At 55.6% G+C, this 26,614-nt stretch overlaps 1 protein-coding gene across 1 annotated transcript; it reads right to left on the bottom strand.

Annotated features, from left to right (window-relative positions):
* Positions 1 to 269: 269 nt before the first annotated feature.
* LOC123242881 (NACHT, LRR and PYD domains-containing protein 12-like) lies at positions 270 to 25,062 on the bottom strand. Its single transcript, XM_044670991.1, has 10 exons — positions 24,783 to 25,062; positions 24,373 to 24,465; positions 18,734 to 20,453; positions 16,477 to 16,662; positions 14,833 to 15,003; positions 14,432 to 14,602; positions 11,727 to 11,897; positions 7,586 to 7,756; positions 2,884 to 3,054; positions 270 to 2,295 (listed from the first exon to the last, which is right to left on the bottom strand). Exons 1-10 carry the CDS (start codon positions 25,060 to 25,062, stop codon positions 2,208 to 2,210), a joined length of 3,222 nt encoding a protein of 1,073 aa, XP_044526926.1. The 3' UTR covers positions 270 to 2,207.
* Between the last annotated feature and the right edge of the window lie 1,552 nt (positions 25,063 to 26,614).

Raw genomic sequence — 26,614 nt, 5'->3', positions numbered from 1 at the left:
CTTTTAAACAGTATTTAATGGGGCAGCTAGGGGGCACAGAGGTTAGCGCTCTGGGCTTGGAATCAGAAAGACTCATCTTCATGAGTTCAAATCCAGCCTCAGACACTTCCTAGCTGTGTGACCCTGGACAAGTCACTTTATCTTATTTGCCTCAGTTTCCTCATCTGTAGAATGAGCTGGAGAAGGAAATGGCTAACCACTGGAGTATCTTTGCCAAGAAAATCCCCCCCAAAAAAGATGGGGACACAAAGAGTCAGACACCACTGAAATGGCGGAACAATGACAACGAATGTCAAAGCAAAGGATTTTGTATTTGATTCTGGAGGCAATAGGGAACCACTGGAGTTTACTGAGTAGGGGAATGACATGATTAGGCTGAGCTTTGAGATCATCACTCTGACAGCTGGATGGTACTGGATGGAGTAGGGAAAGACAGGGGGCAGACAGACCCCTCTTCTCCCCAGCAAGCATTGCCCCAGTTCAGGTGTGAGGTGTTGAGGGCTCACACCAACGGATGGCAGACTTGGAGGTGAGAAGGGATGTCACAAAGGTAAAATGACAGGTTTGGGCGACAGATTGGATATGGGGAGCAGTCGAGGAGGACCCTGAGGTGGTGACCTGGGGTAGCTGGGAGGCTCGTGGCTCCTTTGACAGTAACAGGGAAGTTTGGAGGGGGAGACAGTTCAATTGTGGCTATGTCGAGTCTCCCATGATGTCTAGTCTGAACCGTTCACTAGACAGTTGGAGATGTGGGCTTGGAGCTGTAGGGCAAGATGGAAAATAGAGGTTTGGAAAGGCGAGGAATTGGGAATTGGTTGGGATTAGAGGTGGGAAGGTATGAAAATGGTCCAGGCCCAACTGGGAATGGAGGATTCAGATTAGAAGGCAGAGGATCTGGTCCTCGAGCGTGGGGTTGCTCTGGGTTTTGTCTTTAGACCCCCGCTGCCCATTACCGGATCTGCTCTATCGTAGGTGCCTGATAAACCTGGTCCGATTGACCTGAATTGGGAAGATTCTGATCACTTAGTGCCGGATGTCTGGCTGCCGTGAGGTTCCCCTCACTCTCTGCCTACCAGTTCTCAACTTCATCTCTTCCCCAGGGCACTGGGCCAGTCCAGTTTCCTCCCCTGCTGGTCCTGGGGTTCACTGAGGCCCTTGATGTAGCCCCCCAGAGTCCATGGCCAGATTCTCCAGTATGTTCCAAGCTCTGAATTCCATCGTGCCTTGATGCTAACTGTCAGGCCACTCGTCTCTTCATGAGGCTGAATATGAGAATGTGTGTAGAGTTCCTGATCTTGGGGCCAGTTATGGTGACAGTGTGACAGATTCCACACCTGGAAGCTTAATAAGCGGTGACCTGGGAGGCCAAGCGGTAGGGCAGGGCGGGCAGGGCATTGGACCCGAAGACGCGGCTTCCATTCCCATGCCGCATGGCTTGCCACCTACGTGACCACTCCTCTCTGGGCTTCTGCATTTTCTTCCTCCTTAAGAAGAGAGGCCTGGACCAGGGGCCCCCAAAGGTCCCCTCTCCGACTTTTATCTTTGGTCCTCGGATCTCTGTCAGCCTTCGCTGGTGGATAAAGTCACCCATCCAGTCCTTACAGGGATTCTGAGTCCCTTCTAGGCCGCCACAAAAGAGAAGGTGGAATTCCAGACAGCTCCTGTTGATGTCAGACAGTCCCAGGCTAGATTGGCTCGGGAAGGCCTGACTTTCCACTAGCCACCTCCGGGACTTCCCAACGTGGGGAGCTCAGAGTCCATCCCTCTGAGCCTCGGCCAGAGTCCCCTCTAAACAGGAAGGAGATCTTCTGAGGGCAGGTACCCCATTCACCTCTCAACCGCTGGAGGAATCCACCCTCATCCAATCTTCTGCCGATCCAAGAACCTCTTTGTGACAGAATCTCCAAGGCAGAAGGGGGCTCACGGGACATCTCTTAGCTCTTAGCCAGCGCAGGAGTTCCCCGACTAGGACTCGAAACTCTTGGGATGAGCAGTGATCGCACAGCCCGTCTTGTCCAACATCAGACCCAGGACAGGCCTGTCAGTAGTGGAAGTGCCTGCAAGGGCGTCTCACCCAGTGTTTCCTGATCAAAAGAGAGAGAACTTGGGGAGCCTGGTCTGTGCTAGCAGAAAGGGAGCCCCGGCTTCCCTGGTGTGGCCGATGAGGAGTCCTGGGCTTGAGAGGTCCCATGGCTGGCCAGAGCTCCTCAGGAGCCAATGTCTAGGTGCGGCTTGGATCCTCGAAGGGCGGCCAGGGCCTGCTGGGTGTCCTCAGTCAGCTCTGTACCAAACAACCTGCAGAGACACAAAGGGATGAGCCACTGACACGCACCTTCCCTGCCTCCTCTCCTGCTGACTGGGAGACATTCTGGAAGAATCTCCCCCTCTAAGGGGGCCCAGAGCTATCTCCTCCAGCCTCAGGCCCAGGGATGGAAGGGACCCTCCATTTGACACCCCCGAGGCCTCTCTCCAGTGTGGGAAACTCCTCCGTGACGGGCAATCACCGAACAGCAGAGCTAGAAGGGGCTTCTGGGATCTCATCATCCAATTTCCCTCCCCGCTTCACCCCGAAAAAACAAAAGACGCACCTGGAGGCTTCTCTGCTCTAGAAATACAGGCTGCCCACGGCAGAGGAGGGCAGGGAGGCCCCTGAGCTCGGCCTCCCCCCATGCCCTGCCGGAGAGCCCTCGGCCCCTCTCGGGCGCATTCGGGTGGGATGAGGCCTCCCCGCCCTGCCCTGCTCTCTTCTGAGGCGCCTCCGGGAGAGGCCTGACGGTCTACGTGAGAGGCTCTCCTGGCGGCCACGTCCATGCTCTAGGGGACCTCCCGGCTCGCGCCCTGGGGATGTCCTGGCCCCCGTCCAGGCTCCGAGGGGGGTCTCACCATAGGGTTCGGAGCCTGCAGCTGGGCTGGCGCAGCCTCTCGCACAGAAGTTGCACCCCGACGTCCCCCAGAGCGTTGTTGGTGAGGTACAGCTCTCGCAGGGTCTGGTTGGCCCCCAGGGCGGAGGCCAGGTCCCTGCAGGCGGCCCCGGAGAGGCAGCAGCTATCGAGCCTGGGCAGAGGCACAGGGACAAGAGACCGCAGAAACCTTATTTCCGTTCCAGAGATGGAGGTCGGCTTCAAGCAGGCCCTACCAGACGCGTCTCCTAAGCGTCAGGACCCCTCCTGACCGCCAGATCCCAGCCACTAGCGTCCTCCCTGGCTGACTCCCCGGGGCGCGCGGGGCCATATTCCAGGCCTGGCTCGGCGCTAGTGCACGACTTGATCCCGACCTCCCGCCGCACAGAGGAAGCCCGGGCCGTGGTCTAGCCTCCTGTCCCCCAGCCATGAGCTCCAAGAGGGCTGGCGAAGGCCTCGTCCAAACAGCAGAGCCCTCGGCAGTCGGTCAACTTGGCCCCAAGTCTCGGGACAGCTTTCTGAGTCAAATCCAGCCTCAGGCGCTTGGGAACTGTGTGACCCTGGACGGGTCACCTCCCCCTGTTTGTCTCCGTTTCCCCATCTGTAAAAATGACCCGGAGAAGGAGCTGGCCGACCCTCCAGGATCTCTGCTAGGAAAACCGCACAGAGCGTGGAAGAGGACCAGAAGGACCGGCCACCACCAACGATGAAGAAGATCCCCCACCGCGTGCCAGGCATTGTGCCACCCACTGACTGAAGACCCGAGCAAAGCAAGAGCCAGTCCCTGCACTCCAGCAGCTTGGAGTTTGGTGGGGAGACAACAAGCAAACGAGTGCATTCGTCGAGACAGAAAGCGGAAGGGCACTAGCAGGCCCAGGACAGGCCTTCTGGAGAAGCTGGGACCTGGGCTGAGCCTCCAGAGGAAACTAAGAGGCCCGGGTGGGGGGAGGGACACGGAGGGTGGACTTCGAGGAGGCCAGTGAGGCTGGAACCCAAGAGTTTGGGGAGGGAGGAAGGCGTTTAAAAGTCAAGCACGGGGTCTTGGATGACTCCCAGGGGATGAGCCTGGGTGACGGGGAGGCTGGTGGTCTCCTGGACTATACCAGACAAGATGGAGGGACTAAAGCTCTGCAAAGAGACTCGGCTTTCTGAAGCCAAGGGAGCTGGTGAGACCACCGAGTGCGCCGTATAAAGCAAGATGGAGAGAGGGCCAGGACCCTCAGGATTACTCAGTATTTTTGTTGTTGTTGCTGTTGTCTTAACTCCAAGCAGGGGGAGGAGGGGAGGAAACGAAAAGTGACGGAGGAGAAAAGAGCCAGAAGGGCTCCCAAGCACCTCTCCGGATGTTTGACCCAACTGGACCACTGGTTCTGTTGCCTTCTTGATAAAATAAAAAGGACTCCTTAATCTTGAAAAGCAATTACAGCCACTTTGCCCAAAGGGCCCTAAAACTGTACACACTCTTTGACCCAGCAGTCCCACTCCTAGCTCTGTATCCCAAAGAGACTGAAAAGAAAAAAAAAAGGAAAAGGACCTATTTGGACAAAAATATTGGGAGCTGGTAGCAAGGAATCGGAAACTGCAGGGTTGTCCATCAATGGGGAATAGCCAAACAAGTTGGACGTGATGGTGATGGAATGCTACTTGTGCAATGATGGCAAGTAGATGGTTTCAGGAAAACCTGGAAAGATTTACATGAACTGATGCAAAGTGAAGTGAGCAGAACCAGGAAAACGCTGTATACAGTAACAAAGTATGATGACCAACTGCGAAGGACTCGGCTATTCTCAATGACCCAAGACCGCTCCAAAGGACTCGTGATAAAAAGTATTGTCCACCTCCAGAGGAAGAACTGGCAGTCTAAAGGCAGATTGAAGCAGACTTTTTTTTAACTTTCTTTTTCTTGGTTGGGAGGGAGAGGGTTGGTCCACGTTTTTGTTCATAATGTGGCTAATATGGAAATGTGTTTTCCATGCCTCCACATGACTAATCTGTAATCTGAGAAGGGAAGGAGAGAATTTGGAACTCAACATTTTAAAAATTAATGTTATGGTAGACACTTCCTAGCTGTGTGACCCTGGACAAGTCACTTAATCCCAACTTCCTAGCCCTTACTACTCTTCTGCCTTGGAAATATTACTTAGTATTGATTCTAAGACAGAAGGTAAGGGTTTTGTTTAAAAAAAAAAAACAAACCACAAACAACTGAATATTTAAAAGTGTTTTTACATGCAATTGGAAAAAAATTTAAATGTACAAATGAAGTTTTAAAAAAGGCAATTCCAGCCCCTGATTCACCAGGACTCTGGGTTGGCACAGATATCCCTGACAGGCCACCAGGTGGCAGCAACATCCCAGAGAGCTTGATAATGGAAGGTAGGAGACTGCCCAGTGGAAAAGAGGCAGGAAGCAGAGTGACCTGGGAGTCTGGTTGGGTGAACTGAATGAAGTCTGTGATGTTCACTGAACTAACCGCAGGATTGTAGAGCTGGAAAGGCCCTAAACTTCCCCTAGGGCAACTGAGCATTGACTGAAAAGAATCTGGGGGTTGTAGTGGTCCCCAAGCTCAATAGGCGCCAACCCTCCCGAGTCATGGAGAGAGGTATTGCTTCTGGACAGAAGGTGAGAGCCCAGTTCTGGCCACCACATTTTAGGAACTAGATTGATAAGCATTCATTGAAGAGCGACCAAGATGGTGAAGAGCCTCCAGTTCATGCCAAATGGGGACGAATCTCTGGAACTGGAGATATTCAGCTAGAATGCAAGAAACTCTCAAGAAATTTGCAATTGTCCAGCAAGGCTCTCAGAAGCACACTTGGCATGAGGACTAAACTCCTTTCCCTTGGGGTCAGAGGATAGAACTAGGAACACTGGGTGACGATGCAAAGAGAAGCATTTAGGCTCAGTTGTCAGGAAAAGCTGAGCCTATTAAAGGGGGCTGGGCTGGGGGCAAAGGAGGAGCAGCTCCCTTACTGACAGATGAGTATCAAAGCCCCTTTGTGGGGCTTGGGGCAGTGGAGAGACCACCAAGTGGGTCTTGCTTGCCCTCAAGGGGCTCACATTCCCAGTCTTCACACAAAGGTTAGGCGATGGCTGCCAGTAGGGTGCTTTAGAGAGGGCATCCTTGCTCCCATATGACTGAGGAATCTTCTAGCTGGAAGACTCTAGGATTTGGGGGAAAATGCCCTGCCAGGGTCAAGGGAGGGGTGAGCCATTCCTTGGCATCAGCTTCCATAGATGAGGCCCTTTCCATAACACATCAAGTTCTGACTCTAGAGTCCTAACTCAAGTCAGAGGCCATGGGTTCAAATTCTACCACAAAAGCTTATTTCCTATGATATGTCACCTTGGGGATATCACTAAGCCTCCCCTTGCCTCAGTTTCCCTATCTAGAAAATGAAGGAGGTTGGTCTCAATGGCTTCTGCAGCCCCTTCTAGTTCCTTCCATTCTAACTCAAGAGATAGCTTTAGCTTAAGAAAAGGATGCCATAGATAGTCAGAACCACCTGGGATTACAGAGCCCAAGAATACCAAGACCAGGGGAGGACTTGCTCAGATCATGTTGGCTGCCTTAAGGGTTGGCTGGCCCAACATCTTTTTCATTTTGTTGTGTTTTGGAAACCTTTACCTTCTGTCTTAGAATCGACACTGTGTTCCAAGGCAGATGAGTGGTAAGGGCTAGGCAATGGAGATTAAGTGACTTGCTCAGGGTCATACAATTAGGAAGTATCTGAGGACAGATTTGAACCCAGGACCCTACCCACCCCATCTCTAGACCTGGCTTTCAGTCGATGGAGCCACCTATTTGCCCCACCATCTTCCTTTTAAAGGGAAGGAAATGTAGACCCAAAAGGAGTCCCATGATCTGCTAGAAAAGACATGAGCTTAGAATTTCAAGACACATGAGCTCTAGATTCAGCTGTGCTACTCACTAGCTCTGGATCTTGGTTGTCACTTCTTGTCTCTGAGCCTTAGTTTACTCCTCTGTCCAATAAGGGCCAGAGTAGTTGATTTAAGGTACCTTCCAAGCAGGGGGGACCTTAGAACTAGTTAGCCAAGAGCAGCCTTAGAACATAGCTTATCAGGGTACCCTAAGTAGCTCTGTGGATAGATTGTCAGCCTAGAGACAGAAGGGCTAGGGCTAGTGTAACCCTGGGCAAGTCATTTCCTAGTTGGGTAACCCTGGGCAAGTCACTTAATCCTCATTGCCTAGCCGTTGCCACTCTTCTACCTTGGAACAAATACTTAGTATTGATCCTAAGCCAGAAGGTAAATGTTTTTAAAAAAGAGAACATAGAAGAAGGGACCTTCAAACACAAAAAGGAGTAGTGGGTGTGGGGTGGATCTTAGACCATAGTACCTTAGAGCTGGAGGACACATGAGAACATAAGACGGAGAATACCAGAAGCAGGAGGAATGGAGTTCATGCAGAAAATTCAAAACAATCCTATTCTAAACTACAAGTGTATACTTATTACACAAAACTAAACTTTTACATAGAACTGTACATCTAACTATCCTATGTAAAGAACTTAATCAGTATTAAATATTAACTACATACATAATTTCTTCATATATACATGTAATACATATACACACATATATACATACAATATACAATTTTATAGACAAGGATAGTACTCCCATGAACTGCCCCAACTTGCCCCCAAATCCAGGCAACTCACCACAGTTTGTGAAGCTTACAGTTGGGGTGCTGCAGACCCTCACAGAGCAGATGCACCCCCATGTCTTCAAGGTCATTGAAACTCACATCCAGGGCCTTGAGATGAACGTTGGACTGGAGGGTGGTGGACAAAGCCTCACAGGAGACAAACGTAAGACGGCAGATGCCCAACCTGGAAGACACAGACACCCAGGGAGGCCAAGAGAAAGGCAAGAAGAACCACTGAGCTCTTGAGCCCAAGTAACAGAAAAGGGAGAGAGATGTGCAGCTCCTTGCCTCCATGGAGCAATTAAATGCATTTGGAGGCACACTCAGAATTATCCAGGATGGTCAAAGGAAGAAGAGATGAATAGTGGTTGTTGGTGCCCTCTCTTCAGGGTACCAGAACAGTTTCATTGACTTGACAATAATACCAGAAAGGTGAGCTGTCTCTTAGAGAGAGGGAGTGGGCATCACGTGGAGGTGACGGTTTCCTAGGAATCACCAAATCTGATGGCTACTAGAACAGAGCCTGGTACATAGTGGGGCTTCAACTGTTTTTTAAAAGTCGGTTTCGTCTTCATCTCCTAATTCTCTCCCTCCCATCTCTTCCTCTCTCCTCCTTTGGGAAAACAAGAAAAATAAAACCCATTCTAAACAGTAGGTTGAGAGAAACCAATTCCCACATTGACTAAGGCTATGGCCAAGGTGTCTCATTCTGCACTTTGAATCCATCACCTCCCATCAGGACTGTGGTTAGTCCTTGTGTTGATGAGAGTGTAGGAGCATAACTGTTGATTGAATGATTGATTCTACTTATCGTTTGATAGATTCTACCCACTCGTAGTGATCCAAATGGACAAAAATGGTACCAACAGAAGGAATCCTGAAACTTTTCCTAAGACTTCTGAAGTATGGGGCAAGTAATTAAAGGCAGTAAAAGGAGAGGTGATAACAGTCACCAGGCATTTATTAACGGACCTGAGATTGGCCTTTCTCTAAACTTTGTGCCTCCTGTAGAAGGTAGGATTTTAGCTGAGATAAAGGAAGCCGGGGAATCTCTTGCTGAATAGCAACAACTGCCAACTCAGTAAACTTAAGAGGGAGAGATGACTTGGGCCTGCACTGATGAACCTATGGCATGTGTGCTAGAGCATGCCATAGGGGGCTACTCTCTTCCCCCTCTCCACCACTCATGAGGACATTTTTCACATCATCCACCCTGTGGGAAGCCAATAAGAGAATAGATAAAAATCTGAGACTTCTCCTTTGAACCCTTTTGTGATCCTTGTGATTTCTTGTTGAAAAGTATTGTGGCCTTATTGAAGAGCTTTAGGTTCCTAGCAGGTCAGCATTTAAAAGGTTAACACTCTCCCCCTTTGGCCAAGAATGCAGCTGCCTGGTATAGCCAAGGCCAAAACCTTAGCAGGGGCAATTCAACCCTGAGAAAAATATTCCCTGACTTGGCTTTCTGATAAGAACCCAATCAAAATTCAGCCTTGGCCTTGGTCTGTTCTGAAGCCAATGAGACCTTTTGTGTTTTGATATGACATAATTTATAACTTCTGCACATCTGCAAAGTTTCAGGGGGGTTCTTTTGTGTGAAATGAGTCTTGAAATATATATAATAAACTCCATGCTCCTGGAGACAGAGCTGGAAGCATGAGCTAAAAGACGACTCCAGTGTCCCATCATTTCCTTATCAATTAAATTGTCCTTATCAGATTATCAGAGATGATAAATCTCAAGACCGCCCCTCTGCTCAGCAGTCTAATGGGAGTACTTCCTCCTCTGTCTGGGGTAAGTTGGCGGTGGGGCTCACATGTGGCATGAGGGTTGCAGTTTGGGCACTCAATCTCTAAAAGGTTCGCTATCACTGACTTGGGCTCTTCCTTCTTCATGGGCATCTTGAAACTCCAATTACTCTTTCTTGGACTTACTTTGGAAAAAGTGGGGAGAATGTCTCCTTGAAACCACTCTATCCCTCCAGCTGCAACAGTGACTGGCCACAAATGGCACTGAGCACCCATGCTGCTCATCTACATGAGCCTGAGATGGGGCCTCCAGTCCCTGGCTGCCTCTTCTGCTTTGTATTTCGTGCCCTGGACACAGGTAACTGACCCAGGAGCCTGGACTAGCTGTTCTAAGTCTTGACAGGAACTTCAGGAGTTCAGGTCACGAGGATCATTTCCCAGTAGGAGATGATTCCCAACACTACTCTAGTCACTCTCGGGAGAAGATGACCACGGACGCAGCAGGATGAGTTGTGCTCGGATGGCCAGGAAACATGGACCTTGAGTAAGTTACTCAAATAGTGCAGAGCTGAAGTGTGAAGTCTCACTCTTTATTACTTCTTCTTTTTTTTTTTTTAACCCTTGTACTTCGGTGTATTGTCTCATAGGTGGAAGAGTGGTAAGGGTGGGCAATGGGGGTCAAGTGATTTGCCCAGGGTCACACAGCTGGGAAGTGGCTGAGGCCGGGTTTGAACCTAGGACCTCCTGTCTCTAGGCCTGACTCTCACTCCACTGAGCTGCCCAGCTGCCCCTCTTTATTACTTCTTAATTGGGGGTGGTGGTAATAGAGAGCAGGGGAAAGCATTTGGCTCAATAAAGCAAAATATAGCCTTAGCAGCTTCTCTCCCAACAAGATCTTTTCCATGCATGTGTTACGATCAGTCAATCAATCATTATGTGCTCATTTTTCAGGCAATGATTTCTTTTTTTTTTTTTTAACCCTTACCTTCCACCTTAGAATCAATACTGTATTGGTTCTAAGGTAGAAAAATTGTAAGGGTAGGCAATAGGGGTTAAGTGACTTGCCCAGGGTCACCTAGCTAGGAAGTATATGAGACCAAATTTGAACCTAGGACCTCCCATCTCTAGGCCTGGTTCTCAATCCATTGAGCCACTCAGCTGTCCCCTAGGCAATGATTTCTTGACAAATACAACAGAGATAAATTTATCCTATGAGTCTGCACCTATCATTAATGCCAACGCACCCATAAAATAAAAGATGGAAGTCCATCCAAGGTGACAGCCCGTGTTATGGAAGAGGGTCAGTGAGGAGCTCAATGGGAGAGTCTATGTGAAAGGGTTGGTCCTCCGGATACCCCCGTTTGTGAATGACATTGGGCCGATTGTGCCAAGTCCTAAAATGCTTCAGACTCTAGATGCAATTTATAATTACAAAGTTCAACTTAATAAGCCAGGCACACAGAAAAAGTCAAGTGGAGGAAGGAGGCCCATTCTCCAGGCCACAGGGTGGGTCTAACATACCATCGACCTTGGACATACACTTCAGAAGTCCAGCAAGCTAGGCCCAGCACTGAAAAAGAGGGGTCTCGAAGGGAACTCAAGAGTCACCAACTTCAAACCCAACATTTTACAGAGGAGGAAACTAAGTCATGGGGAGGTCAAGTAACAAGAGGAACGGGTCAGAAGTCAAGGTCAAGCCAAGGTCCTTAGTCACCAAATCCTATACTCTTCCCACCCCACCACGATGCTTCCTTTGGCTCATAAGCTCACAAGGCTTTCGATGGCCCCCAAACTCCCTGAAATAAAAACTCTTCCTATTAACATGCATGTTTTTCTCAGTGCACGGTATGAAATATTCTGGGTTCTGGGGAATCAGCATTGTCTACGTGGCAATAAAAGAACACGTGGTGGATGTAATTAGGTTTTGGCATCTTACCCAGTGGCAGTGTGGTCTGGTGGATACCTCATTAAACTTGGAATCGGGAAAATTTGGTGTATTGGGCCCTGAGCTGAGAGGGTTTGTGTGCGAGTCCCGTGGCAGTATAGATGCCAGCAATGCCGAGCAGTGATGGGAGGCTGCTGTGCCACTGTCTTCTCTATCACCCCTCTGAGGCAATCCTGGTGTGATTCTACCCTGACCGGCAAGGCAGTGCCCAAGTGGGTCCGTAAAGCCCCAAAGAGAGCCTGGTTGTAGACACCAGACCCTGCACGACTTGGTAGAATGGAGAGCGCCCTGGGCTTGGCTTTAGAGCTCAGTGACTCGTTCTAACGCTGAGTTCTTTCCTGTAGAGAGAATGCTAGCCTGGAAGGAGGTGGTAGGGAAGTTGGCCTAAATGAAACTTAAGGCTCTTTCCTCCTCTGAGAGTTTGCTGGAGAGACTTCTTCAAATGGAAGATGGCAGATACTCACCGAAGCGTCTGCAGTTGGCTCTTGGAATGGCACAATCCCTCACAGAGGGACTTCACCCCCGCATCTCCCAGGTCGTTTAAGCTGAGGTCCAGCTCCGTCAGGTTCTGGCTGGTGCTGAGGACAGAGGACAGATTCTGACAGGCAGCGGGTGTCAGATGGCAGATCTTTAACCTAGAGGAAACCACTGAAGGTTTGGCTTCCAGACTGTGCGCGTGGTCCTGCTCCTTTCTCTCCACCCTTCACTCCTGCCTCCAGACTCCCTACAGAACATCTCTACCAGGATGGCTTACCAGCATCCTAAGGGCAACACTATCTTCTCATCCTCTGTCCTCACATCCTCCAGATATTGGGAACTTGCTAACCATCCTACTTGGACCTCTAAATCTCTCCCTCCTCTCCAGTCTTCCTTCCCTCCCACAATCATCATCTGCTCATATCCCCCCTTTGGGCAGAAATCTTTATAAACTTCTAATTTTCTCTTGAGAAAGGCTCCTTTTGCTTGGCATTCAAGGCCCTCCCCCAGTGGGTGCCACTTTACATTTCTATTCCTTTTCCATATTCTACCCTTCCATATGCCTTATATTACAGCGGACCCCGAAGACTTGCTGTCTCCCAAATGCCCCCTGCTCTCTGCTGCCTCCGGAGTTTTGTTTATGTTCTCCTGGGGATCTGGAAAGTCTTTCTGCCCCATCTTCCACTTTGGGTCCCCAGCTCCCTGCAGCGTGTGGGCAGAAGGCTAAATTTGGAGGGTTCAGATCTTCTTATTTAAATCTGGAAGAACTCTTGGAGATCATCTATTCCAGTCCTTCATTTTACAGATAAGGAACCTGAGGGCAACACACCTAGTCACAAAGATAGTTCTGGCTCCAAATCCAGGACCTTTGACATTGAATTATGACATCTCCACTTACAAGTCCCTTCCCCTCTTGAGGTCTCACTTCCCTGGTCTGTAAAATGAGCATGACTCCTCAAACTAGAAGTCTGGGAGCCTACAACCTGCAAACAAATCAGGACAATGAAGACAGTAGAAGGCAGTAAGGGAAGGCTTCCTGGAGGAGACAGCATCTGAGCTGAGCTTCACAGTAAAACTAGGAACCCTAGAGACAGAGATTGGGAGGTAGTGCCTTCTAGCAATGGGAGATGGGGGTATGCAAGTACCCCGAGGCAGGAGATGGAGTGAAAGGGGAAAGGACTTTGGATTTGGAGCCAGAGGACCTAGGACTGAATCTCACCTAGCTTTACTATTACTACCGTGGGCTGCTTATTTCCCCTCTCTGGGGTTTCAGGGTCTTCATCTAGAAAATGAGAGAGTTGGGTGAGATGGCCCTTAGGTCCCCTTTAGCCCTCCATCGGAAGTCTGGGGCCTATCCCAGACCTGGAACATGGAGGACACCAATTTGGCTAGAATTCATAATTCGTGAAGCAAAGTAAGAAAAAAGCTGGAAAGGTGAGGGCAGTCGGGTTGTAGGGCTCCTTTAGGGCCAGGAGGGGGAGTGGATAGTTTATCCCAGAGACAGTAGTGATCCCCTGAAGATTTTAGAGTAGGGGAGTGATGCAGGCACCCCTGTGCCTTGGGAAGACGATTGTAGTAGCAGAGGAGAGGCTGGACTGGAGAGGGAAGGGAGACCGAGGAGGCTAGTACAATAAATCAGAATATAACATTTATAAAGAAAACCTGATATCTTACAGTTTTATAATATAAGCTTGAGGAGTTCACACTCTACCCCCTCACTCAGGGGAACCCTGGATAAGTAGATAAAAAATAAATGCAAGTTAATTTAGGGCAGTGATGGGCAAACTTCTTAAAGAGAAGCCAAAGGAAAGGAAATGCTCCTCTGTCAGTCTGTTTCTAAGGCAACTCTTTCAAAGTTTCATTGTATTGTATCCTACTCACTGTATTTGTCAGATTAGGAAGAATGCCTCAGGAAGGATAGAACATTTCAGGGGGCCGCATCTGGCCGTAGTTTGCCCATCACTGGTTTAGGGGAAAAGGCACAGCACCTAATAAAACTTTGTAGAGAGAAAGAGGTGCTCGAGCTGATCCACAAGAAAACTTGGGATTCTGAGGGGTGGAAGTGAGGAGGGAGGCATGGAGATCAGCCAGGGCAAGAGCCTGGAGGTGGGAGATGGACAGTTGTGTTTGAAGACCAGAAAGATGGCTGCAGAGCTTTTGAATGAGAATGAAGCTCTGCACAGAGGGAAAGGTTGGGATTTCCCAGCAGAGGAGTGTGTATTTGATCTGAGAGGGGAGGCTGCCATGAAGGAGCTTGTCAGGTGTGTCCCTTCTGCCTCTCGAAGCTAGTGACTCGGCGATTTACCTCAGGAGTCAGGAAGCCCGAGCTGGGGAGGCTGAGGGCTAGAGGAGCAGCCAGGGGGTGGGCTGTTCTAGGGAGGGGAGAGCTACAGGGTAGGGCAAGAGAGCCCACGGCTGTCACAGAAAACCAACAGTGGCTGAGCCGGACCCAAGCGGCCTCCACAGTCCCACAGAGTCAGAATGTCAGCCAGAGGCGCCCTCACCGGCGACCCAGCCCAGCCTCCTTTCACTGCAGGTGAAACTGAGGCCCCAGGAAGCAGGAGACCTCCCAGGGAGGCAGAGGCAGAGCAGGTCCCCTCAGCTCCGCTCCCTGAACTCCCAGGACTCGGCGAGCTGCCACATTTGCCCCACTGGGGGAATTCCTCCTGGATGGAAGCCAAGCTGGACTTACCACAATGTCTGCAGCTTACAGGCAGAATGGCTGAGGCCGGGACACAGGAACTGCAGCCCCAAGTCCCCCAGGGCATTGCCTGTCAGATCCAGCTCCGTCAAGTGCTGGCTGGTGCTCAGGACCTTGGAGAGCTCCTGACAAGCTTCTCCATCCACCTGACACCTCCTCAACCTGACCAGGAGAGAGGCATTGAGGAGGCAGGAAATGGAGAAGGGCAGGGCAGCTCCTGCCCCTCCTCCTCCTCCCCTGCCCCTCCTCCTCCTCTCCTGCCCCCTCCTCCCCTGCCCCCTCCTCCTCCTCTCCTGCCCCTCCTCCTCCCCTGCCCCTCCTCCTCCTCTCCTGCCCCTCCTCCTCCTCCTCTCCTGCCCCTCCTCCTCCTCCCCCTGTCCCCAATGACTTACTGCAGCATCTGGAGGCGGCACTTGGGGTGCCGGAGGCCCTCACACAGCAGCCTCACGCCTGTGGCTCCCAGGATGTTCCTGCTCAGGTCTAGCCGGATCAAATTCTGATTGGTCATGAGAGCAGATGAGATATCCTGGCAGGCAGCACTAGAGATTCGGCATCGCTTCAGCCTGGAGGAGGAAGAGGAAGAGGAAGCCAGAGGGAGGCAGAAGAAAGGAGGCCAGGATCCTTCGCCCGCTCTTCCCTCAGAGGATCGATGAGCTCTCAGAGCCAGCAAGCAGCTCTGAGGCCCCTTTATCCAAGCCCCTCAAACAACAGAGAATGTCTGGGGTGGAACTCCCTCCGGCCTCCCATCTGGGCGGGGAAGCAGGCATCAGTGCCTTCAATGAAGTACCTACTGTGTGCGGGTCCCTCGGGGAGCCAAGGGAGGACAGGTCGGGAAGAGCCCAGCCCTGCCGGGTCACTGACTTGGGAAACTACTAAATCAGGCCACTGTCCTCCCTGTAGCTGAAAAGCCTAAAGTCTTCCAGACTTGCCCGGATGGCGCTCAGGCTGAGCGACTGAGCAGGAATCAGTAGGATAGCTAGGATCGCTGAGCACTCCGAGAGCTGCCAACCACCTCATATACACGATGTAACAACTGAGGAAACGGAGGCAGACTTTTAAGTGACTGGGTCAAGGTCACTCGTCTAAGACAGAATTTGAACTCACAGCTTCTGGCCTTCAAGTTCTACATGAACCACTTCGCTGCCTCACACCCCACACTTTACGTAGCTCATCCGGCAATGTGTGTCAGAGGTGCAGCTTAAAGTCGCCTGACTTTCCGGCTCCAAGTTTGGGCCAAGCCTTTGGCCACTGCCCCATCCTGCTTCACTATAGGTGAGATAAGTAAATACCAGGTAATTTGAGGACAGAAAGAGGAGTGACTAGAAGAATCTACAAAGGGGGAAGATAAGAATTCTGAGAGGCAAAGACGAAAAGCCAGAGCAGCCCAGAATGGGGAAAGGCATCAAGACAGGAGGTTGAATGCCAAGTTCAGAGAACATGGCCCTGAGACCCAGAGAAATCAGCTGGTAAAGGTAAGATGGCCTTTGTGTTTGTTAAAACTCTAGCCAGGGGGCAGCTGGGTAGCTCAGTGGATAGAGTCAGGCCTAGAGAAGGGAGGTCCTGGGTTCAAATCCGGCCTCAGCCACTTCCCAGCTGTGTGACCCTGGGCAAGTCACTTGACCCCCATTGCCCCCCCTTACCAATCTTCCACCTATAAGTCAACACACAGAAGTTAAGGGTTTAAAATTAAAAAAAAAAAAGTGAATAGCAGTTAACAGGGGAGATCAATGCCCGGCGGCCAGCACCGCGCAGGCAGCAGCCAGCAGGGGGCGGTGGCGCCCACTTTGGGAATGCCCGCGGGCTTCCTGGCTTCTTGGTTGATGGGAGGTTGGGGGAGCTGGAAGGCGCCCGGGGGATCTGCCCTCTTCTCTCCGGGCCGGGGGTGAGGCCCGGCTCGGGAAGGCCTGGAGGCTGGGGCTCGGTTCCGATCCCGCAAACCTCTCCCGTCCCCAGGGCGCAGCCTACCGCAGAGGGCGCTGCGTCTCCCGGGCCTCCCCGGAGAGCCGCTCTAAGCCGGGGAGCCTCCGGGTGCTCACCGCAGGTTCTGGAGCTGGCAGTTGGGGTGGCGGAGCCCCTGGCACAGCAGCCTCACGCCTCGCTCCCCCAGGGCGTTCCGGTACAGCGCCAGCTCCACCAGGCTGCGGTTGGTGCTGAGGGCAGCGGCCAGGTGTTCGCAGTAGGCCTCGGGCAGGATGTTCTTCTCCCCCGGCGGCGGCGGGGCCCTAGGAGGGAAGGCGCAGGAGGCTGAGCGCCTCGGCCAGTGCTGGGGCTGCCGCGCCGCGCCACGCCGGGGCTCAGCACTCAGCAGACGCCTGTGGGCCGGCCGAATCCGGAACCGGAAGGGTCTCGGGCCGTCCCTGGCCCTCTCCGCTGGCCCCAGCTGCCCAGGGGACGGGCGCCCCCAGGGAGGGCCGGTCTGATCGGGGACGAGGGGCCTCCGGCCAGGACCATGGACAGCCCCGGCGCTGGGCAGCCCCTCCACGTCGCCCCGTCCAACCCCCTTCCAGCCAGGCCGCTGGCATTTGTTATACAGCTAAGAAGTGCCCGAATTCGCGTGGAAGCCAGGCTTCCCGGCCCCCCAGCCGCCCCCCAGAGGAGGGCCAGGGAAAGCTCTAGGAGACATGAAAATCATCTTCGGTTCCTGCAGATTTTGCAAGGAGCCACTATTGGCCCTGAGGAGAATTGTGCTTAGAAGGGAGCTGGAGATCCTGAGAGGTGAGGCCAGGCCAGACCAGCGGAACCCCTCGGGCAAAGGCGCGGGGCTGGAGATGAAAGGGGGGGCCTGGAATGGAGACTGTGTGGAGGGCCAAAATAGCAGCCTCCAGAGACGCTATCCAGAGAGCTAGGATGGCCTTCAGAGCCGGTGGGAACGTGGGCTAACGGGCCCTGGAGTTTGAGTGGCTCTGAGAGGCCAAGTCCAGCCCCTTCCCGGCATAGAAGGAGGAGATCCTGGCGTTCAGGAAGGACTTGAGCGCCACTTCTGCTTGGGGGGGGCGGGGTGCCTCAGTTTCCTCACCTGTAAAATAGCAGTAATCATACCCACTTCCCAGGGCTTTGGGGAGAGCCAAATGAGATAATTCGATAAAGCTCCCTGCAGTGGAAGGTATCCTTAGGAACAATATTGTTGTTGTTATTACCGCAGATGGGAAAACAGAGGCCCAGAAGGAGGGACTGACCGGAACAAAGTCACCTTCCCAGCTGGAAGAGCAAAATATCAGAGCTGGAAAGACCCCTGGAGAGCAGGCAGCTGGGGGGAGCCCTGGAGACCCGGAGACCTGAATTCAAATCCAGCCTCAGGCATTTACCGGGCAGCGGGGGGGGCCTTGGGCAAGCCACTCCACCTCGATTTGCTTTGTTTCCTCCTCTGAAAAATGGGGCGATTGTAGCCCCCAGCTGGAAGGGCTGGGCGTGGGTCAAAGTGATGAGCCGGCGCTGGCCCTGGAGGGCTCGGGGTACAGCTGGGCTAGTCTAAGGAGCTCCCTCTAAAGCAGAGAAGGATCCCGGGCGGCAGGTGGGCGAGAATGTGAACCCAGACAGAGGAAGGAGAAGGGCACCCGCCGCGGGACCGAATGGGGTGCTCTCTCTACATCCGTGGATTCCTACAGTCAGCATCTACCTGTGGGTGCCCGAGTACACACGTGTGTAGTTACATGCATGTGCGGGTTGCTATGTGGAGAGAGGGGGAGGCTGCGGCGCACACGGATGTAACTTTTAAAATCTAAGCCTTCCTGCGCCCCGCGAGGGACGTGCGGATTCACATCCCGCCCGGCTCAGGGCTGGGCCTTCTCTGGGCACTGGACCGAACGCTCTCTGGAGCGCCATCCAATGCTGCCTCCTGGGAAGTTCCAGGCTGGGCTGCCCTGACTCCTCCTGTGAGCTAAGCCTCAGTTTCTCCATCTGGGCGAGAAAACGAGTCCACAAAGCATGTTAGCTACTTGGGGGGACACAGCCAGCAAAGGAAGCTCCGGCTACCCCTGGGAAAAGCTGCGCAGGGCCCCGGTCATCCCTGGCCCCGGACGCCTGCTGTCCCCATGTAGCGCCTGACCTGACCTGGAGTCGGGGCAGGGTCCACCCCGCTACCCCTCCTGCTACCACCCAGGACGGCTGGCCTCCACCCAATGAAGCCTCCTAAAACCGACGGCTCGCCAAACCGGCAGGGGCCCCTCTAGCCGCTCTCTCAGAGGGGACTCTCGGCACAATTACGGCCTCACCCCGGCACCGGGAGCCTCCTAGCTCCGGCCTTCTGGGATCTGGTGGCTCTTCCGTTTGGCGCACGAGGAAGTGGGCACTCACGGCTTCAGAGGCTGCTCCTGGGGTCCCTCCGCTCCGGCCAGCAGGGCTGCGCAGGCGTCACCCTCCGGGTCCGGCTCCCCGTCGGCGCCGAACTCGGCGCTGCTCAGGTGGACCACGAGGGCGCTCCAGCAGTTCCTCACGCAGAACGAGGAGACCACGTGCTCCATCTTGGTGGCCATCTCGCTGACCACGACCACCTGGAAGGAGTCCAGGGCTCTCTGGATGAAGGCCTCCTCCTGGATCTCGTAGAGGCACGTGAAGATCTCCAGGGCGCCCCGCTGCAGCGTGGAGCCTTCGCTCCGCGCCTTGGCCTGGATCCACCGCAGCAGGTCCCTCTTGGTCCTCGGGGAGATCCTCCATCCGAGCTGCTTCTCCAGGTCGCCGCGTCTCTCCTCGTTGAGGAGCCCGAAGAGGAAGCGCACGGTGAGCGCCACGGCGCTCCTCTCGCACTTGGCGTGGTGGTCCAGGAGCCTCAGGAGGCCGGCCGGGGAGGCCCCGAGCTCCCCGTCCAGGACGTAGAACATGGCGGCGAAGAACTCCTGGAAGCTCAGGTGGATGAAGCTGTAGTAGCGCTCGCGCTGGATGTCTTTGTGGAAGATGTTCATGTTGAGGAAGGCCGACACGTCGGCCGCCTCCAGGCCGTGCCGCCGCAGGTCGTCTTCGTCGAAGAGGATGCGCTGGCGCCAGAGGCCGGCGGCCGCCAGGGAGCAGAGGCCCCTGAGGCCGGGGGGCGGCCGGGCCCGGGAGCCCCCCGCCGCGGGCTGCAGCAGGCTCAGCAGATAGAACATGTAGACGGCCGTGGTGGTCTTGGAGGTGTGGGGGAAGGGCCGGCCCGCCTCCAGCTGCTGCTTGAGGCAGGTGCACACGATCCAGCACATCATGGGCACGAAGCACAGGGTGAACAGCGGCTCGTTGTCGCGCACCAGGCCCAGCCCCCGCCGCGCCTGCTCCTCGTCCCTGAAGAACTTGTAGAAATACTCCCGGCGCTGGGCCTCCGAGAAGCCCAGGATCTCCACGTGCCGGGGGTGCTCGAGCAGCTGGCGGAGAGTCTCCAGCGTGCTGGGCCTCGTGGTGATGAGCAGCGACAGCTCGGGGAGCAGCTTCCTGGTGAGCAGGCAGCTCAGGAGGGACTCCACAGGCCTCCTCTCACCCCGCCGGAGGCAGCTGCAGTCCGCCGGCTGGTGGAAGGAGGCCCGCAGCTCGTCGAAGCCGTCGATGATGAAGAGGAGCCTCTCCGGGGCCCGGACGATCTCGGCGACGGGCACGGGCCTCTCCGGCCAGCAGCCCGAGATCAGCTCTTCCAGGCTCCTCTCCCGCGCCTGGTTCATCTCGCGGCAGTTCACGTAGAAGAGGTAGTCGAAGCGCTCCGAGTACAGGCGCCCCTCGGCCCAGTCCAGCATGACCTTCTGGGCCAGGATGGACTTCCCGATCCCGGCGGCGCCCCGCAGGACCACGCAGTGGGGCGCCTCCGGTCTGTCCTCGTCGGGCTCGAACAAGGTCTCTATGTGGATGGGGCTGGCCCGCTGGTCCAGGCACAGGGCGTGCTGCCGTCCCATGGCCAGGAGCTCGTGCTGGGCCCGGCTCCGGCTGGCGTGCTCCTTCACCAGCAGCAGCCGCGTGTATCTCTGGCGGAGGTTCACGAGCTCCCCCAGGCGCGCGTTCCTGTCCTCGATGAAGCGGTATTTGCGCCTGACGTGTTCGCGGTACGTTTCCTGGGGATCTGGCAAGAGGGACAAAGGGATCATTGGACCCTCGGCGTGGCCTCGCCCCGAGGAGGAGCAGCCCAGAATGGGGGCGCTGCGGGGCCCGGGGGCCCCGAGGCTTCCCAGTTACACAGACCGTGTCCAAGGTGGGACCTGAACCCCAGTATCCCTGACTCCAGGGCCAGCTGTCTCTCCCGATTTATTGTGAATGGGCCAGAAGAGAGCCTCAGAGCAGAAGGAAGGCGGGACCCAGGGAGGGAAGGAGATGAAGCCAAGCACAGGGCTGAGAACTCTACTGCTACCGTTAGCCCTTTGGATCTTCACGGCCACAACCCCTGGGGGTAGATACTGTCCTTATTCCCATTTCATAAAAGGAGGTTGAGGAAACAGAGGCAAACGGAGGTTAAGTGACTTGCCCAGGGCCACCCGGTTAGTAAGGATCTCAAGCAGGATTTGAACTCGGGACTCTAGGCCCAGTGCTCTATCCACTGTGCCACCTAGCTGCCAAACTTCTGCAACCACCTTTTCTAATCCGAACCGGAACAAGAATATTGGACCCGTTACGATTAAAAATGATAAAGACTGATATAAAAATAGAAATTAGTAATTTAACTAAAGCCACGGCCATGCTGGTAAAATATATATAAGACCGCGCCTAGAAGTATTCAAACTGCCGCCTCAGCCATCTTTACCTTTCCTATCGCCCGCCTGCTAGCTAAGAGCCCAGGTCAAAGTCTCGTCCCCCACTTAAAGCTGTCCCTCACCTTGAATACGTAATCCAAAACAGGAAACCCGTTGGACCATGGGAAATGTAGTGTTAAGGTCTCCACGTGTCCATAGAAAATATATATATGCTTTTGCATGGCATCTCCCAAATTCCAATTCACAGACCTGAGAAATGGTCCCTGAGCTTTGCCTTGGAGAATCCCAATCACAAGGCGCTCCCCACCCCTAGCAGCGGCCTTCCTGCCATGCAGCCCAAGTGGGCCTCTTCTGCTCCCTCCCTGTTTCCCCGCCATCCCCCAGGGAGGGAGACCGGCCTCCGGGAGAGCCTCCAAGGCCTTTTCCTTTGACTCCTCATTATTCCTCCCGGATCTTCTCTGCTCCACACGCTTCCCTTCCTAATTCGCTGTTGCTGGAGACCAGTCTGTGCTCCACGTCGAAGGAGCGCCAAGTGCCGCGTGCAGAGCCGCCTCCATCCAGCGCTCGCGGGGGCTTCTGGCGCCCCGCTGTGGGCCCGGCTGGATGGTGACGTCATGTTGGACTCTCCGAAGGCGGAAGACTAGAGCCAAGGACCCAGTAAGCAGCCATCTGCGGCTCCGCCTGGACCTGGATCCCTCCTGGACTCCGTCTTCTTCGGGGCAGCCCTGGGCGGTCGAGACCCTTTTCTTCTGGTGCTTGTTGGGGTGTGTGTGTGTCTGTCTGTCTGTCTGTCTCTGTCTTTCTGTGTGTTTGTCTCTGCCTTTGTGTGTGCGTGTGTCTGTCTGTCTCTGTGTCTGTCTCTGTGTCTGTCTCTCTGTGTGTCTGTCTGTCTCTGTGTGTGTGTGTGTGTGTCTGTCTGTCTGTCTGTCTCTGTGTCTGTCTGTCTCTGTCTTTGTGTGTGTCTCTCTGTCTGTCTGTCTGTCTCTGTCTCCATCTCTCCCATTAGATGCCAAAGGTTCAAGCTTTCCACAATCCTGTTAATTAAGGGGAAACTGTTTTCTGCTCTCAAAGATCGTCTCAGCATCTCGTGCCAAGATGTGTGCGTTGGACCGCCCGGCCTCGGCCCATCTTTTGGCATCCCCCGGAGCCTGCACGCGCGGCTGCTCTGGTCCGGAGCGCTGCTGTCTTGAGCGGAGCGTGGCCTCGGTTTACCTTTTTGTTTCCTTCCACGAGACCCCGGTGTCCCCGGCCCCCTGCTCTTCCTTTCCCTGCCCCAGCGCCCGTCTCTCGTTCGGCTGCCTGCCTGCCTTCCGCTGTTACTTCCTCTTTCTCTTGACTCCGTCTGGCTTTGTTTTCCCATCAGGCCTCTCCGCTGCTCTTCAGTTGTGTCTGACTCTCCGTGACCCCGTTTGGGGTTTTCTTGGCAGAGACGCCCCCTTTCGGCTCCTTCTACAGAGGAGGACACTAAGTATACAGGTATGTGCTGAGGGGCCGTTCCGAGGCAGAGGGGCAGCGAGGGCTGGAGAAACAGGGTGAAATGACTTACCCAGGGTCACACGGCTAGGAAGGGTCTGTGGCCAGATTTGAACTCAAAACGACGCGTCTGCCCGACCCTAGGCCTGGCCCTCTGGCCACGGCACCATCCGGCGGTCACTAATAACTCATTCCACGCCACCAGCCCCAGACTTACTGGGTCTCCCCATCCCGCCTCCACCTTTTTATGTCGTCCTGTTTGCCTCCTCCAAGTCCAGCCCAAACGGCGAGGGCCTCCCTCCGGCCGTCCCCCGGCAACCGGACATGCCGGTGCCCAGAGGGACGGCCGCCAGGGAGGGGCCCAGGCAGACCCTGCCACGGGGCGTCCGAGGGTCGGGATTCCCTTCTGAGAGTCCTTCTCATTCCGAGCCGGAAGCCACCACCTCCAGGCCCGCGAGGAGGTCCCGGGAATTAGAGGACCGCCATCTTCAAAGCGTGGAGGCTGGGGCAGCCCCTCCGGGCACGCCTGAGTTCTCTTCTCTCCCCAGATTTCCCCCAGCTGGGAGACCCGCCTGTGCCTGAACAAGAGTCCCCGGCGACAGCCCTGTGGTGCGATCTCTGGCCTGGGCCAGCTCAGCCTGAGGAGGTTCTCCCTTCGGCCCGGCCCAGCCTCCCCTCCTGGGCTCTTCCTCCTCTTCCACTGTCCTCCTCTTCCTCCTCTTCCTCTTCCTCCTCTTTCTCCTCTTCCTCCTCTTCCTCCTCTTCCTCCTCTTCCTCCTCTTCCTCCTCTTCCTCTTCCTCCTCTTCCTCCTCTTCCTCTTCCTCCTCTTCCTTCTCTTCCTCCTCTTCCTTCTCTTCCTCCTCTTCCTCTTCCTCCTCTTCCTCCTCTTCCTCTTCCTCCTCTTCCTTCTCTTCCTCCTCTTCCTTCTCTTCCTCCTCTTCCTCTTCCTCCTCTTCCTCCTCTTCCTCTTCCTCCTCTTCCTTCTCTTCCTCCTCTTCCTTCTCTTCCTCCTCTTCCTCTTCCTTCTCTTCCTTCTCTTCCTTCTCTTCCTCCTCTTCCTCCTCTTCCTCTTCCTCCTCTTCCTCCCTCTCCCATTCCCGCTGGGCCAGCAGCCTGCAGGCCCCGAAGCTACCGGCTGACCATTGCAACATCCGCGTCTCCGTTTCAACAGACGTTACCACCAGATGTTTCAGTTCCGGCCCGGAGGCCCCCCAAAGGGCCCTTTGACAAGGGGGTAAACCGAGGCTGGGGGCCAGAAGGAAGCTGCCTCCGAGTCAGGAAAAGGAAGTCCTGCACGGCTCTGAGAGCTCTCTGGGCTCGGGGCCACTCGCCGCGGAGGGGGCCGAGGAAGCCGCAGAGCTCCTTCTGGCTTCTTTCCACTTTCAGAAAAGGGAACTTCTCCCAAGTCAGCGCTCTCGGGCTGGCCGAAGTCTGCCCCGCTAAGTCTCCCGAGAGCCACGCGGGGGGATCCCCCACATGTGACGGTCCCTGTTCTGCAGGCCACGCTCGAGCCCACGGCTTCCTGGCCCCACCTACAACGTGCGCCCCGTCTGCCACAGCGTCTCCCTTGCAACCATCCCCGTACGTCCAGGAGAAGAAAGCACGTGGGCAGAATGTGGGGTGAGCCTCTGGGCCCCCCTGAATCTCCCTGGGTCCCCCTGAATCTCCCTGGGCCTTCCTGGGTCCCCCTGAATCTCCCTGGGCCTCCCTGGGTCTCCCTGGGCCTCAGTTTCTCTGGTAAAAGGGAGAAAGTGGACAAGAGGGCCTCTCCCCCATCTCCCCTTTCCTCGGACCCGACAGGCCGGCTGGAGGGGGCTCACCTTTCTTTGGGCCTCCCGGCCAGGCCTCGGCCAAGCTCGCAGACTCTCGCCCGCAGGAGTCCGAGGCGGTGAGCTCCAGGGAAGGCGGGACGTCTGGAGGGGAAGAGACGCGGCTCTGAGCAGAGACGGACGGCGGGATCGGCTGGGCGTCCGGGCGGTCAGCACCCTTTTCCCCAGACTCTCAGAGCCACAGAACGCGGGGTCCCCCGGCCTCCCCACTCCCCCCAAGGCGGCCCCCTGTCCTCCCGGAGAGCTGCGGGGGCTGGAAGCTCCTTCGTCCCACGGCTGGACCCTCTAAGCCTGCTTCCGTGGAGCAGACCCTGGCGGGAACCCCAGCACTCCTGAGTGTGACCCCTTAGCATTGCAGGGGGTAAACTGAGGCAAGCCTCCCCGGGGCCCACGATCCTCACCCCTCCCCAGAGGCTCTCGGCAGCCTCGCTCCCACAGGTCCTTCCTGCGGATGCGGCTGAAGACGCGAAGGGCCAGCTCCCAGGCCTCGGCGGGGCCCCAGTGGGCCACCAGGATCTTGGCCAGGTCCAGGGGCCCCGCCTTCTCCATCCGCCCGCGGGGCACTCTCTCCTGGCCCTCCCTCTCGGCCTCCAGGCCCAGGTACACCTTGAAGCTGCTCAGCTCCGCCGCCTCCAGCTCCTCCAGGTAGGTGGCCAGGCAGCAGAGGACGGCGTCCGCCATGCCCGTGGCCAGGGGCTGGGCCAGGGCTGGGGAGGAGCCCCCGTGCCCGGGCCTGCCGGCTCCAGAGCTCCGCGGCTCGGCTCGGCCCCGAGGCTCCCCGCGTCACCCACTCTCTGGCCTGGCCCTGGAAGGTGACGGAGGGGCGACCGCCCTGGACATAGGGAGGGGGCAGCAACGCCCAGAGGGATGGTGCGGGAGGGGAGGAGGAGAAAGCGGGGGGGGGGGACAGAAAGTAGAACAGCCGGGGCGCCCACGAGTGAGGAGCGAGGGAAACCGAGAGACAGACAGGCAGACAGAGAGGACCAAAGACAGTCAGAGAGACAGACAGGCAGACAGGCAGACAGGCAGGCAGAGAGGACCGCTGACAGACAGACAGACGGACAGACAGGCAGACGGACAGACAGAGACAGGCAGACAGACAGAGAGGACCACAGACAGACAGACAGACAGACAGGCAGGCAGACAGACAGAGAGGACCGCAGGGAGCCAAGCACAGAGGGAGGACAGAGGGCCGGAGCCCAGGGCCCGGGACTCTGCAGGTGAACTGAGAGGAGCCGGCCAGGAGCTTCACCCACTCCCGGCCAGGGGCTCCTCCCACACTGCTTCGAAAAAGAGGAAGTTGGGGAGCTGTTTGTGGCAGGGGAGGGCGCCCTGGGAGGCCCGATGTGGCCGCCCTCCCCTTCCTCCCCAGGACTCCGGCCCTCCTCTGGCCTTCCCTTTCAGGGTTTCGCTCGTGTCCAGCTCTTCAGGACCCCATTTGGGGTTGTCTTGGGCAGAGATGCCTGACAGGTTTGCCACCGCCTTCTTCGGCTCGTTTGACAGATGAGTAAACTGAGGCAAAAGGCGTCCTGTCCGGGGTCACACAGCTAAGTGTCTGGGATGGGTTTGAACTCGAGTCTTCCTGGCTCCAGACCCAGCTGCCCCGTTATGTTGAGGATTGAATAGAAACCCTCCTGGGATGGCCGTTGCTCTCGTTGGGCTCCCCAGTCCGCGGGCGCCGCCTCACCCCCTTCCCTCCCCCCAGGCCCCCGGAGGCAGCGCCGCAGCATTCTTTGGCGCCTCTCCGGAGGCAGCGCCAGGCTCGGCACCCAGCCGGGCTCGGCACCCAGGGACCCAGGCGCCCAGGCACCCAGTCGGTGGTTACTAAATCCTTTCTCCAGCCCTGCCCTTCCATCTCGCCCACTGGACCGCAGGTCGGTTCCAAGGCAAAGAGCGGATGTGACCGGCCGATTGAGGGGGAAGGGGAGGCACCTCGAAGGGAAAAAGGAGGACGTCTAGCGGGGGGACAGCCGGGAGAGCCGGGTCGGATCAGAGGATGGCGAGATGAGCTTGGTCCGGGGCGGTGCCCCGGGGGCTGCCTGGCTCAGCGATAGGCGCCCGCTTGCCTGTCCATCCCTGTATCCAGCCAGCCATCAGCCACACATACACTAAGCAAGCTGAGTAGGGCAGAATGCAGGGAGAGGCGCGGGGGATGGAGAGCTGGGCCCAGAGCCGGGAGGTGCTGGGTTCCAATCTGGCCCAGACGCTGCCTTGCTGGGGACCCCGGGCAAGT

Source organism: Gracilinanus agilis, chromosome 3, assembly GCF_016433145.1.
Source record: "Gracilinanus agilis isolate LMUSP501 chromosome 3, AgileGrace, whole genome shotgun sequence".
Classification (NCBI taxonomy): Eukaryota; Metazoa; Chordata; class Mammalia; order Didelphimorphia; family Didelphidae; genus Gracilinanus; species Gracilinanus agilis.
The sequence above is the reverse complement of the archived record's forward strand: the minus strand, read 5'-3'. Positions and strand labels throughout refer to the sequence as shown.